The sequence below is a fragment of the Oncorhynchus kisutch genome, linkage group LG3 (genome assembly GCF_002021735.2).
Source record: "Oncorhynchus kisutch isolate 150728-3 linkage group LG3, Okis_V2, whole genome shotgun sequence".
NCBI lineage: Eukaryota > Metazoa > Chordata > Actinopteri > Salmoniformes > Salmonidae > Oncorhynchus > Oncorhynchus kisutch.
Window position 1 is genome coordinate 25,716,632 of NC_034176.2, and position 15,545 is coordinate 25,732,176.

Genomic DNA, 15,545 nt, shown 5'->3' on the forward strand with positions numbered 1-15,545 from the left:
TCAGGAAAATCTGAGTTGAAGTAATGTTTTGCAAAAAGTGTCATTGTAGTACTGCAAAAACCAACGCAGTCTGATGCTGGAACACCCCAACAATTTTTTCCGCCCACATACTTACACTAGCAACGCACATGCCTCGTCCACCTGAGGATCTGTCATTTTCAGCCATATATTGGTGATTTTTTTTTTTATCCGAGGGTATCCTGCTATTGACACTCTTATGCAACAGAACGTGACAACAACAGTAATTAATGAGGCTGTCTAGACAGCGCAGGTAAGTGCAGGTAGGGTAGACAGAACAGGTAAGTGCAGGTAGGGCAGACAGAACAGGTAAGTGCAGGTAGGGCAGACAGAACAGGTAAAAGCAGGTAGGACAGACAGAACATGTAAGAGCAGGTAGGACAGACAGAACATGTAAGAGCAGGTAGGACAGACAGAACATGTAAGAGCAGGTAGGACAGACAGAACATGTAAGAGCAGGTAGGACAGACAGAACAGGTAAGAGCAGGTAGGGCAGACAGAACAGGTAAGACCAGGTAGGACAGACAGAACATGTAAGAGCAGGTAGGGCAGACAGAACAGGTAAGAGCAGGTAGGACAGACAGAACAGGTAAGACCAGGTAGGGTAGACAGAACAGGTAAGAGCAGGTAGGACAGACAGAACAGGTAAGAGCAGGTAGGGCAGACAGAACATGTAAGAGCAGGTAGGGTAGACAGAACAGGTAAGAGCAGGTATAGTAGACCAAAGTGTTTGGTGGTTGCAGCCATGTTCAACCCTGTTCCATCCCTTTGTGTAAAGTTATTAATGCAAATACGCCCAATAGTTATCTATTTTAACACGAAATATCTGATACAATAAGAAAATGTATATACTGTATGATTGCATTCTAAGAAAAAGTGAAATTCAACAATAAATTCAATGCCTGAATTCCCATCAAAATCACTGAACTCCATACATTATTTGTCCATGTCAGTAAAATGTTTTATGTGCTATAAATCAGTCAAAATCTGATGGATTATTTAAAAAATAAAACATTTGCAGTATTTTCATCTATTGCCCAACTCTTGCATTTATTAGAATTGTTATGATGATTTCTACTCGATGGAGGTGCAGCCATAAGACAGAGCATAGCCTGTATGTGTACTTCTCCAAGTTGCGTATTCATGGGTTGCACCTCCGTCACTAGGTTGCATCGTTGCCATTGCTATCAACGTACTACAGATGCTGCAGCATAATGATGTCTGGCTGATGGTTGATGCCAGGTCTTTCTAATTGGGGGCTAATGACTGTTTCATCAAATGTACACTATAATGGCTTGGAAACATTGCTGCTTGGACATTGCTGAAGTAGATTAAGAAAAATCCATTGTAGAAAACAACATTGTCATCATTATGATGTGGTCAAGTTAACTTTAAAGAGATGGCAAGGTTGCCATGAGCTAGCAAAGTTAATCAGAAATACAGTTGAAGTCAGAAGTTTACATACACTTAGGTTGGAGTCATTAAAACTCATTTTTCAACCACTCCACAAATTTCTTGTTAAATAACTATAGTTTCGGTAAGTCGGTTAGGACATCTACGGTGTGCATGACACAAGTCATTTTTCCAACAATTGTTTACAGACAGATTATTTCACTTATAATTCACTGTTTCACAATTCCAGTGGGTCAGACGTTTACATACACTAAGTTGACTTTGCCTTTAAACAGCTTGGAAAATTCCAGAAAATTATGTCATGGCTTTAGAAGTTTCTGGTAGGCTTATTGACATCATTTGAGTCAATTGGATGTGCACCTGTGGATGTATTTCAAGGCCTACCTTCAAACTTTGCTTGACATCATGGGAATATCAAAAGAAATCAGCCAAGAACTCAGAAAAAAAATTGTGGCCCTCCACAAGTCTGGTTCATCCTTGGGAGCAATTTCCAAACACCTGAAAGTACCACGTTCATCCGTACAAATAATAGTACACAAGTATAAACACCATGGGACCACGCAGCCGTCATACTGCTCAGGGAGGATCACTGTCTCCTAGTGATTAACGTACTTTGGTGTGAAAAGTGCTCCAAAATCGCCATAAAAAAGCCAGACTATGGTTTGCAACTGCACATGGGGACAAAGATCGTACATTTTGGAGAAATGCCCTCTGGTCTGATGAAACAAAATATAACTGTTTGGCCATAATGAACATTGCTATGTTTAGAGGAAAAAGGGGGAGGCTTGCAAGCCGAGGAACACCATCCCAACTGTGAAGCATGGGGGTGGCAGCATCATGTTGTGGGGTGCTTTGCTGCAGGAGGGACTGGTGCACTTCACAAAATAGATGGCATCATGAGGACAAAACATTATGTTGGTATATTGAAGCAACATCTCAAGACATCAGTTAAAGCTTGGTCTTCCAAATGGACCAAGCTGAGAATTTGTGGGCAGAACTGAAAAAGCATGTGCAATCAAGGAGGCCTACAATCCTGACTCAGTTACCCAGGCTCTGTCAGGAGGAATGGGCCAAAATTCACCCAACTTATTGTGGGAAGCTTGTGGAAGGCTACCCGAAACGTTTGACCCAAGTTAAACAATTTAAAGGCAATGCTACCAAATACTAATTGAGTGTATGTAAACTTCTGACCCACTGGGAATGTGATGAAAGAAATTAAAGCTGAAATAAATCACTCTCTATTATTCTGAAATTTCCCATTCTTAAAATAAAGTGGTGATCCTAACTGACCTTAGACAGGGGATTTTTACTAAGATTAAATGTCAGGAATTGTGAAAAACTGAGTTTAAATGTATTTGGCTAAGGTGTATGTAAACTTCCGACTTCAACTGTAGATAGCAATGCTAACGTTAGCTAGCTAAAATGTCAGTGCTCTCCCCTCAATCTTAGCTAGCTAGTCAATTTGGAGACATCACAATGATAACAAAAGCTTGTCCTACTAATTATTTCCCTCCTTTTGAAATATCATCGTGTTTCCAAGCCACAGTAATGCACTTTAGGCAAAATTTTCATCAGCACCCATTAAGACACCCATTAAGACTCACTAGGGCTCCTGAGTGGTGCAGCGGTCTAAGGCACTACATCTCAATGCAAGAGATATCATTACAGTCCCTGGTTCGAATCCAGGCTGTATCACATCTGGCTGTGATTGGGAGTCCCATAGGGCGGAGCACAATTGGCCAAGCGTCGTACGGGTTTGGCAGGGGTAGGCCGTCATTGTAAATAAGAATTTGTTCTTAACTGACTTGCCTAGCTAAATAAAGGTTTTTAAAAAACTGCATTGAGTAGATGCTCAGTTAGGCATCAGTCCTAATACAAATGTTCAAAACAATATTGTGATGAAATGTGGACAGACAGCTGTATGGCACATTGTGTTTCCACAAATACACAGGCCTTTCCAGATGAAGAAGGCCATTGTCTCAGTAGAGTTTTAATGGCTGATATCTGAGATTAGATTACCAGAGAATGGCCAAGCTAAAGCCCACTGCTGAGAGAATACGCTTTATGAAAACACTATCAATCACATGGAATGTCTCCGATCTGCATGACAGCACAACTGCTCTCTGGGTCAGTATTGTAGAGGAAGTGGTTTTACCTCCACTGGGGTAGGTCAAAAACACCCATTGACAATAACAACATAATAAACATGCAAGGGTTTAATAGGGGTTTAGAAAGACAGTGATTAAATATTAAGAGACTTTCCAGCTCTACTTCAACAAAAGAGTGTTTTCTACAGCCCAATGCCCATGATATCATTCATCAACAAGGGACCTTTAGAGTGCATGCTGATCTACAGTATCTGCTAATGTTGCATCATTCAGCAATCAGGCCTCCCTATAGCCATATGCCAATGTTGCTCTTGGCTGCACAGCCTACAGTAATTTCACTTGTGAGAGCAGCAACCAAAGTCAATCCTGGCCTTAAACTGAAAGCTACTGTAAAATGGGAGTAGCAGCAGTAACATGATGCTGTGGTCTTTTCAATTAGGCTGTATAGCATCTATCTCCAGTACTGTGATGGTCACACAATAAGAATGTTGTATTAACCCTTGTGTGGTATTCAGGTCTGTGGGACCCATTTTCAATGTTTACTAAAGAGAAATTATCAAATTAATTATTTTTTCAACCTGAGCCTCATTGGCCTTGGCTCATTTTCTGTGAAGAACATGTAAAATAACACGCTCATTGAGTGCACACTGTGCACCCCCCTACACAAGAATAAAACATACAGTATGTGGTGTTTGGGTCCACTGGACCCGAGGTTAATTAAAAAGTGTAGAAAAGTGTGTGTGTAGGTGAAAACAAGTCAAAATTAAACAAAAAGGTTTGCTGTGTGCCTTCACTCTGTCTTCCTCCTCCCTGGGCCTGCTGTTTCAACATAGCACCAAGAACCTGTCTGTCTCCCTGCATGTCTCCCGCTTTTCTCACACTCTTTACCCTTTGTAGTGTGTGAAACTACACAATGTCTTGCGGGAACCTACTCTATTACAATACATTATTTCGATACATTGTAAAAAGAAATCTGTATTTTCCCACACTCTACCCCAGCCAGGTACAAATTGGGGGAGAGTGACTGAACAAATAAATAGCTTTGCATGTGTGCTCCTTACCACAATCAATCAGTATGGCAAAAATAATCTCTGATCAGAGGACCTTAGAAATCATTTTTGTAGAGAGAGAAGCTAGTGTGGAAATAGCATCTTCCACTTTGGAAGATGAAGAATTTTCAGAATATGAGGATCATGTCTCTGTCAATTCGGAGTCTGACAGTGAGTTGGAAGAAGAGGATGAGATTGACCCATAGCCAGCCCCAGGACCAGCCAGTCAGCAGCCAGCCCCAGAACCAGCCCGTCAGCAGCCAGCCCCAGAACCAGCCCGTCAGCAGCCAGCCCCAGAACCAACCCGTCAGCAGCCAGCTCCAGAACCAGCCTGTCAGCAACCAGTTCATCAGCAGCCTGCAGGAGGAGAAATATTCCCAAGGAATGAGCCACCCCGCATAGCTGTCAATGTGATAAGGATGCAACCAGGGCCGACGCGGATGGCGGTTACTCATGTTCAGAACACAAAGTCTTCTTTTGAACTGTTCATCCCAGACACCATCCAGAAAATCATTCTGGACTGCACTCATTTGGAGGGAAGGCATGTTTTTGGAGAGCGATGAAAGGAGATGGACCAAACTCATTTACATGCATACTTTGGGGTTCTTATCCTTGCTGGTGTTTTCAGATCCAATGTGGAATCCACAGAATCCCCGTGGGATGCAGAAACTGGCAGAGAACTCTTCCGTGCAACAACGTCTCTGAAAAACGTCAACATTATTTCCATGATTATTCGCTTCGATAACCGAGACACCAGACCAGCTCGGCGGCAGAGAGACCAGCTAGCTGCAATCAGGTCCGTGTGGGACAAGTGGGTGGACCACCTTCTCCTGTTTCACAACCCTGGGCCCAACGTTACTGTTGATAAGCAGCTTATACCATTTACGGGACACTGCCCTTCAGGCAGTACATACCGTCTAAACATACAAAATATGGAATCAAGATCTGGGCTCCCTGTGATGCTGCTTCATCCTATGCGTGGAACTTGCAAGTGTATATGGGGAAGCCAGATGGAGGAGCCCCTGAGAATAACCAAGGGATGTGGGTTGTCCTGGACGTGACACAGGGACTCCGTGGCCACAACATCATATGAAAAACTGTTTTACTTTGCACAAGCTGGGACAGGAGCTCCCCAAGATGAAGCTGACAATGGTAGGAACAGTACGAAAAAACAAGCCAGAGCTCCCAACTCAGCTGTTGAATACACAGAACAGGCCTATCAATTCCTCTACATTTGTGTTCACGGCCTACACGTCCCTAGTGTCCTACGTGCCAAAGAAAGGCAAAAATGTCGTACTCATGAGTACGCTGCATAGGGTTGGCAGAATCTGTGGCCAGGAACATCAAAAAACAGAAATCATAATGCATTACTATGCCACAAAATGAGGGGTGGACAATTTAGACAAGCTGGTGACTGGCTACAGCTGAAAAGAAGAATCTTACGATATTCTTCAACATCTTGGACATCTCGGTGTACAACCCGTTTGTCATCTTGATGGCCTTGAACCCAGATTGGAACAGAGGGAAGCTCCAGAGGAGATGGCACTTTCTCGAGGAGCTGGGCAAGGCATTGGTAAGATCTCAAATCCAGAATAGGCAACATATCCCAAGGACCCCAGCTTCTGCAGCCATCATGAGGAGGATGCTGGAGCCCCATCCGTCTGACCCACAGAACCAACTCCAATACCGGAAGTAAGTGTTAGTAATGTTGTTGCATGTGTGTGTGTCTGATTCTCCTACCTTGGCATGCTGTAACTATATATGCGAGTGAGTGAGATGTTAGTAAAATTCCTCAACTAAATGTTTTCATCATTCTAGATTGCAACCGGTAGCAACAAGAAGAAGCGCTGTGATGTGTGTGGACCCAAGAAGGACAGGAAGACACAGTACACATGCATCAAATGCAATAAATACATTAGCAACACACACACAGTTAAACTCTGTCCCTCATGTGGTGTGTAGACCGGCCTAATTTGTGTTCAATGGGGCTCATTTAGAATTTCCATAAAATACTGTATGTCAAATTAGTCCTTCCAATTTGTTCAGTTCAAAGCAATAAACATCAATAGTGATGAAAACCTTGTTTCATTTATATTTGTTCAAGATAAACATTATTTTTTTGCACCCATGTCTTGATTATAACTGATTTTTGTTTACATAAATCACTTTTTATTTTAAAAAAACGAATAGCCCTTTTATTGGTCAATGTGATCTAGCAGAGGTAAATGGCAAATATTAATCATGTATGCTGTCTATATTCCTTGTAATTGATATCAGTCAACATATAAATATTAAGTGTTAAGTATTTTTTACAAAAATTGGTATGGCTGTATTGTTTTAAAAACCCAATAATGTTGTGGGTCCAGACCTGCAAACATTGGGTGAATAACAAAAACATGAACACCACACAAGGGTTAATGATGAATATGAAAGTGACTCATATTATAGAAAAAATATCCTTTAACAACCTCCACTGACTCCACCAGGCTTTCTGTCTAACCACTGTGTCTGTCTCATTTCCTGTCCCATGCAGGGCCATGGAAGGACTGCCTACAGGCCCTTGAGGATGGCCACACGGCCAGTGGCATGTACCTGGTGAAGCCAGAGAACGCCAACAAACTAATGCAGGTGTGGTGTGACCAGAGACACGACCCTGGTGGCTGGACCGTCATCCAGAGGAGGCTGGACGGATCAGTCAACTTCTTCAGGAACTGGGAGACTTACAAGGTATGTAGAACAGCCCCACACTAAGGCAAACTCTTTTAGTATAAAGGGGAGGCAGGTTCTATGTAGAACTGTGTCTGTATGCTGAACATTGGCAGTAGTTCGAAGTGAAACAGGTGACTTATGTCTGGTGTGTCTGACGTTAAAAAGATCTGAACTAATAAATAAACTAAGTCATTGTTGAGGTTTCAGGAGAATGGTCCCTTGCACTGCCTGTACCTACAGGGTTCTGCACCTGTCAGTCACACCACTGGCCGATGACTCATACCATCCGTCAACAGGAGTTGGGTCTTTGTGAAATTAGTCCACACAGGACGCATACAGGCTTAATGAGAAACGTGTGGATGAAAAGCTGCCATACTGGAAATAAATGCCACAATAAAAATATTGCCCACTGAAAAATGATTCATGGTCCATGAAAATTATTTATATTTACATCATAGCAATAGTTTGAGGAAAAATAAATGTCTGAATTCTGGTAGTTACACAACATTACACAGGCAGTCATGAGGACAGCATTGAAATACTAAGGGATGAATATTGCCAGTAGGGAATGAGGTGAAAAGGGTCTGGTTAGTGTAAGGATCTAAAGCACTGCAACAAGGCAAAACAATTTGAGTGCAAACATCATAGGGCAGACAGACAATTTGCAAGAATCTCGTTTAAATCCTTGCCAGAGAACTTTCCAAGACCTTTACGATACACATTAAAACACATGGGAATTAAATGTGTACAATTGCCAGATCTTCCCATGATTCAAAGCATGTGCAATGTAATGTAAAACACATCATATCCAGTGACCTGTCCTGGCACGGAACTGAGGCAGAACAGTCCAGACCAGCACACATCTTGTAGATCCTACAGGCCATTAAATCATTTTTTATAATTGCAAGACAGTGAAGATCTGACCACTGAATACTGGCTATGGTGTAGTAGGCTCATGGGCTATTTGCTGGTACCTTCCCTGACAATAAACAACACTCTAAGACAGATTCATATTGATCTTTACTGTCAGAGCATCTAGAGGGACTGTTTATCTCAGTACTTCCCAGGCACCGACTAGAGAAGAGGCTCTGAATTATCCCCCAGACCTCAAGACCAACTGCTTTCAGCTGAAAGGACTTGTGTAAAGCCCATCATGTTGACTGTGTTGTATGTATTCTCCCTTTGCCCCTCATAGCAAGGCTTTGGGAACATCGATGGAGAGTATTGGTTGGGCCTAGAGAACATCTACTGGCTGACCAACCAGAGGAACTACAAGCTGCTGGTGACTCTGGAAGACTGGTCTGGGAGGAAGGTGTTTGCAGAGTACGCCAGCTTCAGGCTGGAGCCTGAGGCAGACTTCTACAAGCTCAGGGTGGGCCGCTACCATGGCAACGCCGGAGACTCCCTCACCTGGCACAATGGCAAACAGTTCACTACGCTGGACAGAGACCATGATGCATATACAGGTAGCACACGCTCACTCAGTCACGTTGAAACAGAAACACGAGATAACATTTCTAGTGTTGAGTTCTGACTCAGTTAATTAGCCTAGTCCATACTGTAAGCCCACAAATGTAAGCCCACTCATTTTTGTTGAGATTTTACAATATTGTCTAACTAATATTTGCTTCAACCCAGGTAACTGTGCCCACTACCAGAAGGGAGGCTGGTGGTACAATGCATGTGCCCATTCTAACCTCAACGGAGTATGGTACAGAGGAGGACACTACCGCAGTCGCTACCAAGATGGAGTCTACTGGGCTGAATTCAGAGGAGGTGCCTACTCCCTGAAGAAAGTATCTATGATGATACGACCGAACCCAAACACCTTTCATTAAATATCCATAAACAAGACCAAGTAGCCCCTTTTCAAAACGACTTCCTCTCCACAAAAACCTCAATTCAAACAACTCTTGAACTCTGAAATAAAGGCATCTCACACAGCCAGATCAAGAAGCAGATGACATAGAAAGTGCAATATCTAAGCCTCAGGCAGGACTCTTGGTGGAGCAATAAAGGAGAAGCAGGGTGCATCCTGTTGCTCCAAAGACGAACACATGTAACGGTGTGGCTGTATGCCTGCTTCTCTCCCTTTAAATGTAGTTCAAATGTGTCTGTTTACCTAACTTTGAGCAAAGTGTACTACTGCCTTAGAACTGATGGTACGGTGTGATTCATATGGGAGAAAACAGGATGAAAAGAAGAGGAGAGCGTATGTCAGTTCACAGTGCTCACACTAAGTAGCTTGGGACAGCAATCTTATATCGTAGTCCGTATGTTTTATAGTGCAGAACATAATTTTATGAGAATGAAGTTGACGCAGGACATTATATCCAGTGACTAACCTTATGGTGTTTAAATCAAGCTCTTCAGGTGAGTAATTTATAGGAAACAATAATCACATTTCTTAAACCATGGTATAGACAGGTACTCTTAATATGTTAGCCATAATCTTTGTCAACATACACAATCTAATGTCTATCACTTATGTAAAAGGCGGAATAGATACAAGAGTCTGCTCTACAGCACTAGTACTGTCAATAGTTATGACCTGATATCTGGCTTACAAACTCAAAGTAACAATGATTTAGATCATTCCAATGAACATACTGCTGGTGTGGCAGAGTGCAAGGTACAGGGAATAATGACAACTGACTTAATCATACAGTGCATTGGGAAAACATTCAAACCCCTTGACTTTTTCCACATTTCTACAGACTTATTCTAAAATTAATTAAATAGTCCCCCCCCCCTCCTCAACAATCTACACACGATGCCCCATAATGACAAAACAAAAACAGGTTTTTAGAAAGTTTTGCACATTTATAAAAAAAAAATGAAATATCACATTTACAAAAGTATTCAGACCCTTTACTCAGTACTTTGTTGAAGCCCCATTGGCAGCGATTACAGCCATCTGTATTCTTTGGTATGATGCTACAAGCTTGGCACACCTGTATTTGGGGAGTTTCTCCCATTATTCTCTGCAGATCCTCTCAAGCTCTGTCATGGTTGGATGGGGAGCGTCGCTGCACAGCTATTTTTAGGTCTCTCCAGAGATGTTCGATCAGGTTCAAGTCCAGGCTCTGGCTGGGCCACTCAAGGACATACAGAGACTTGTCCCGAAGCCACTCCTGCCTTGTCTTAGCTGTGTGCTTAGGGTCATTGTCCTGTTGGAAGGTGAACCTTCGCCCCAGTCTGAGGTCCTGAGCGCTCTGGAGCAGGTTTTCATCAAAGATCTCTCTGTACTTTGCTCCGTTCATCTTTCCCTCGTCTCCCAGTCCCTTCCGCTGAAAAACATCCCCACAGCATGCCACCACCATGCTTTACTGTAGGGGTGGTGTCAGGTTTCCTCCAGACATAACGCTTGGCATTGAGGCCAAAGAGTTCAATCTTGGTTTCATCAGATCAGAGAATCTTGTTTCTTATGAGCAAAGTCCTTTAGGTGCCTTTTGGCAAACTCCAAGCTGGCTGTCGTGCCTTTTACTGAGGAGTGGCTTCCGTCTGGCCACTCTACCATAAAGTCCTGATTGCTGAAGTGCTGCAGAGATGGTTGTCCTTCTGGAAGGTTCTCCCATCTTCACAGAGGAACTCTGGAACTCTGTCAGAATGACCATCGGTTTGTTGGTCACCTCCCTGACCAAGGCCCTTGTCCCCTGATTGCTCAGTTTGGGCAGGCGGCCAACTCTAGTAAGAGTCTTGATGTTTCCAAACTTCTTCCATTTAAGAACGATGGAGGCCACTGTGTTCTCTGGGGACCTTCAATGCTGCAGACATTTTTTGGTACCCTTCCCCAGACCTGTGCCTCGACACAATCCTGTCTCAGAGCTTTACGGACAATTCCTTCGACCTCATTGCTTGGTTTTTGCTCTGACATGCATTGTCAACTGTGGGGCCTTATATAGACAGATGTGTGCCTTTCCAAATCATGTCCAATCAATTGAATTTACCACAGGTGGACTCCAATGAAGTTGTAGAAACATCTCTTTGTTTGATCAATGGGAACAGGATGTACCTGAGCTCAATTTCGAGTCTCATAGCAAAGGGTTTGAATACTTACGTAAATAAGGTATTTCTGTTTGTTTTTTAAATACATTTGCAAAAATTCTAATAAACTGTTTTTGCTTTGTCATTATGGGGTATTGTGTGTAGATTGATGAGGAACACAAAACATTTAAACTATTTAGAATAAGGCTGTAACTTAACAAAATGTGGAAAAAGTCAAGGGGTATGAAATCTTTCCGAATGCACTGTAAGTCTAGATGGTAGAGTGATATTCTATAAAATATAATGGTTACCTGCAGCAGTCATTTTTCAATATTACTTTATGACATGAAACCTCAAATGTAAGGCCAGGTATTCATTTGCTTGCAACAAAGCAACCAAGCAATGTATATGTACTGTATAAATTAATTGTTGGTGTAAATTGAGCCGACACATTTTGTCTGTACATAAAATATATTTGTAATATAACGTAACAAAGCTAACATGTATCACTATACAGTTGCAATAAACAATGTGCAGCTTCTTTGAGAGTTTTTCTGTATGTACAGACACAACTGTAAATGTTTATTCTGTTGTATTACCTTGTATATGTTCACGTGTCTTGGATCTAGTATTATAGGCCATACACATACATACACAGAGAGAGAGAGAGAGAGAGAGAGAGAGAGAGAGAGAGAGAGAGAGAGAGAGAGATTGTAAGTCTGAGAGCCCAAGCCATGCAGGGCCTGGGTCCACAGGAGCCATGGAGATTAGGATAATTACAGGCAGTCTGTGATGAAGATGTCACTAGCAGCTCTGCTCTCCTGTGTACAACGTGTGATTGAGGAGATAGAGACCATGTCTTTGATATAGCATTTATCAACCACAGGGCCAGTGGACCATGGGATGATGAATGAAACATGACAGCCTGTAAAACCTCTGGCATGCCATTGTCCCTTCCCCTCACAGGAAATTTCATTTGTATTGCAGTCTGAAAATATTGCCCATTAAAGGTGTAATGTGCAAAACATGCGCCGCCATTTCCTGGTTGCTAAAATTCTAATACTTCAGCTAATTTTATGTAATAAAACAAGCATAGAGAATCATTGTATTTTCAGCTGTTTGATGCTGGTGTACAAAACTGAATGTAAAAGATGTTAAAACTAAACTTAAGAATGGAAAGCATAGAAATAGTGCACATGCAACATATTTACTGCTTCTTAGATTTGCTTTCCATGGGAATGACAGATCTATATCTCTCATTTTTATGAACATTTGGTCAGGTTTCCCAAAAAGTGACTTATTGCAGCTTTAAGACGGTATGACAGAGGACATCTGAACATCTGAACATCCTTTTGCAACCACTGGAATAAATGTATCAAAAAAGAACCATCAGTTAACCAATGAGACGTGTCTGAAACAAAAGCTTGTTGAGAGTGTTTATTTGGAACAGCTCTTTAAAGATCTAGTCCGCATTTGTTTTTCTGATGAGACGGAGAGGAGCGTCCGGCATCACCGTAAAAAAAAAAAAAAACTATTTTCATTGTTTGTAATAGGGCGGCAGGTAGCCTAACATTTAAGCACGTTGGGCCAGTAAGCAAAAGGTCGCCCCGAGCCAACTAGATGAAACATCTGTTGACGTGCCCATGAGCAAAGCACCCCTAATTGCTCTGGATAAAGGTGTCTGCTAAAATGTAATATTGCAAACGGACATGACAGTTTCACTAAATAAGGATTCTAGTTTTAAAGTTAGAATCCTTATCGGTGAAACTGCCACACCAGTTTGCGATATAATAACAACAAATAAGTTACTGCAAAGCTAATGTTAGTCATGTTTGTAACAATGTTTTCCGCCCTCAGATATCATTGCATGCGCAATAGAACAGCACTTTTTTCCCACACGATGAGCAACGCTCCTCATCTCTGCTTCGTCAACAAAACAAAAACAATAACAACGGCCGTGGGGCAGACAGTGGCCCTGTTTCCCCTATTGTGGATTCCATTTTTAATCATAAAATCATCTAAAAGGCTTTAGCACTGCCAGATAGCATGCTAATGGATGCTACAGAAAGAGGGAGAAACTGTGCTTTTTTTTCCTGGTTAGAAGACCATGAAAAAAGAAAAGGATTCAGGAGTGAGTGTCACTGAAGTGGCTCTCAAATGTGCAGATTTGATGCCTTATTCCAATAGAAAATTGGTTTTGGGTCAGCTGCATGCTCACAGGAAATGAATGGGACAGTAAACCATGCATGCTGCACCAGATTCTCCTCATGTTGTTATGAGAGGAGCCAAACACATAAAGCAATGTAAGTCACATACATTTTTACGCCACTTTTGAGTCTCCATTTCTGTCGAATTCAAATACACATCTAGATTATAGGCATTTAGGAAAAGTGGAAAAGCCATTCCCCTGTGCTGTATTCACTGTCTAAATGGTCACTCCCTCTGCTGGAGGTGAATAAACCTGGGAAAAAGAAAGACAGTCCGCTCAAACTGAGCCATATCTATAGCCATACACTTAAAAAATAACTGAAGTAAAGTCTCAAGTAAGCTCTAGAGCCATACAGAATAAAGTAGACAAAGACATATCATTTGGTTTTATAGGCAAATAATACATCTGAAACTTATGAAAGATGACTCACTTGTGAAGCTTTATGAATTCCTGGCCTTCTCCCCTCAGTGTCCTCCAGACAATCATTAAGGAATTTTAGGGAGTTCTCTTTTGATCATTTCTCACAGACATGTCTAACATTAGCTTCAGGAATGCTAACACATTATATTAATTATGAAAGAAAAATAAGTTAAGCACATCTCACGACGACTCAAATTCAGACACACATTTCAGTAGTAATTTATCAACAGAGATGGGTCATTCCACGAAAAGAGTGCCTTATGGCATCCCTTTGATATTTTAACTAACCTGTGCACCAACATTGAATTTTAAAAGCCTGTTGTAATGAATGAAGTGCCCGTTAATTCAATAAAACAAACATCAATTCCCCCTGTCACAAGGGGATTTATGGCTGATTTAAGAAGAAATCGTCAACACTGTTAGGGTCAACCCTTTTACTTTACATGCACTTACTATAGTCATTTCTTTATTTAACCTCTTTAGATGGGAACACATGTTATTTTATTAAGTTGAACATGTGCTCTTTATGAATGTTACAATTAGATTAAATACATTTTTCTTTTTACCAGGTAAAACTTCTCAAAAGGCACCTAATTGGTAGAATGACCCAGATTCCATTCGAGTTTCCTTGATTGCAGCCACTGAGAATAAACTGTGTGATCCTCTTGTGTGGCTTTTCTTTTTGAGAAGTTCCTGTATGGTTTAGCAGTCATCAACTAAAATGTTTACCATTTGGAATTTTCATTCCTCTTCATCATTTCAAATCCATCAGAACAGAATTTCCACAAAAGGAAGTTGGATGTTCAGAATGAAAGGGGTTATGCCCAGGTCTGTGCTTTGTCCAAGGTGGAGTGGAAAGCTTCTCTGACAGTGGGCTGGCTCTCAATCAGCTGCTCATTCACACAGAGTTGAACAGCCACAGTCAGTCCTAGCCAGCCTGGTGAAGAACCAACCAACATACTCAGCCAAGAATCTACCAGAGTGGCTCTCAGAACTAAATACTGTACATTAATTTTCCTCAACCGTTAGCACAAACTCATATGCTCAGGTCACTGCAGGTCTGTTCATCCTCACATCCTTGTGACGCGTGGAGAGAAATCATATGTAACAAAGTTCCATTTATGGATCTGTAAATCTGAGGAGCAAGGTACATGTAGATGTATCAATCATGAACATGAATGTGAGTGTAGCCTGACTGCCAGTGTGCTGTCCCCGCCGTGTAAGTCTAATGAACCACCACAAAGGAAAAGCCCAGTCAATGTGGCTGACAGAGCCCCGAACCCCACCTCCTCCTCCTCCCCACCAGACAAAGCCGTGTTGAATCTGCACACATACACATTCTGAGCAGAGAAACGCTGAGAGAATCTTTTCAAATGCCTCATCTTTTGAATAATGACGGCTGGGCGGATCGACTCGTATTGCTGTGCAGACTCATTGAGGGCAGTCAAGGTTCCAACACATCTTAATACCTCATACATGTGGCAGCGAATTAATAAGATGGATCCCTGCAGTTAGTCTTTGTGGCTTCGGGCCTAACGGCTATGTAGCAGGTGTGTGTCAGTGCATGACTCTCTGTAGGGCAGTGTGCATGTAGTAAAGATAAGGAGTGGAACCACAGGACAATGTAATATA

At 41.9% G+C, this 15,545-nt stretch overlaps 1 protein-coding gene across 4 annotated transcripts in view; it reads left to right on the top strand.

The window, feature by feature from the left end:
- The window catches only part of LOC109878887 (angiopoietin-related protein 2-like), a 39,472-nt gene extending 27,647 nt beyond the window's left edge, over positions 1-11,825 (top strand). For 2 of the 4 annotated variants that reach the window (XM_020471106.2, XM_020471091.2), the window contains exons 4-6: positions 7,122-7,315; positions 8,493-8,763; positions 8,936-11,825. In XM_020471106.2, the coding sequence (XP_020326695.1) occupies positions 7,122-7,315; positions 8,493-8,763; positions 8,936-9,135 (665 nt within the window). In that variant the 3' untranslated portion in view covers positions 9,136-11,825. The remainder of the gene's footprint in view (positions 1-7,121; positions 7,316-8,492; positions 8,764-8,935) is intronic. The other 2 variants (XM_020471099.2, XM_020471113.2) reach the window with 1 other exon arrangement.
- Positions 11,826-15,545: the final 3,720 nt, after the last annotated feature.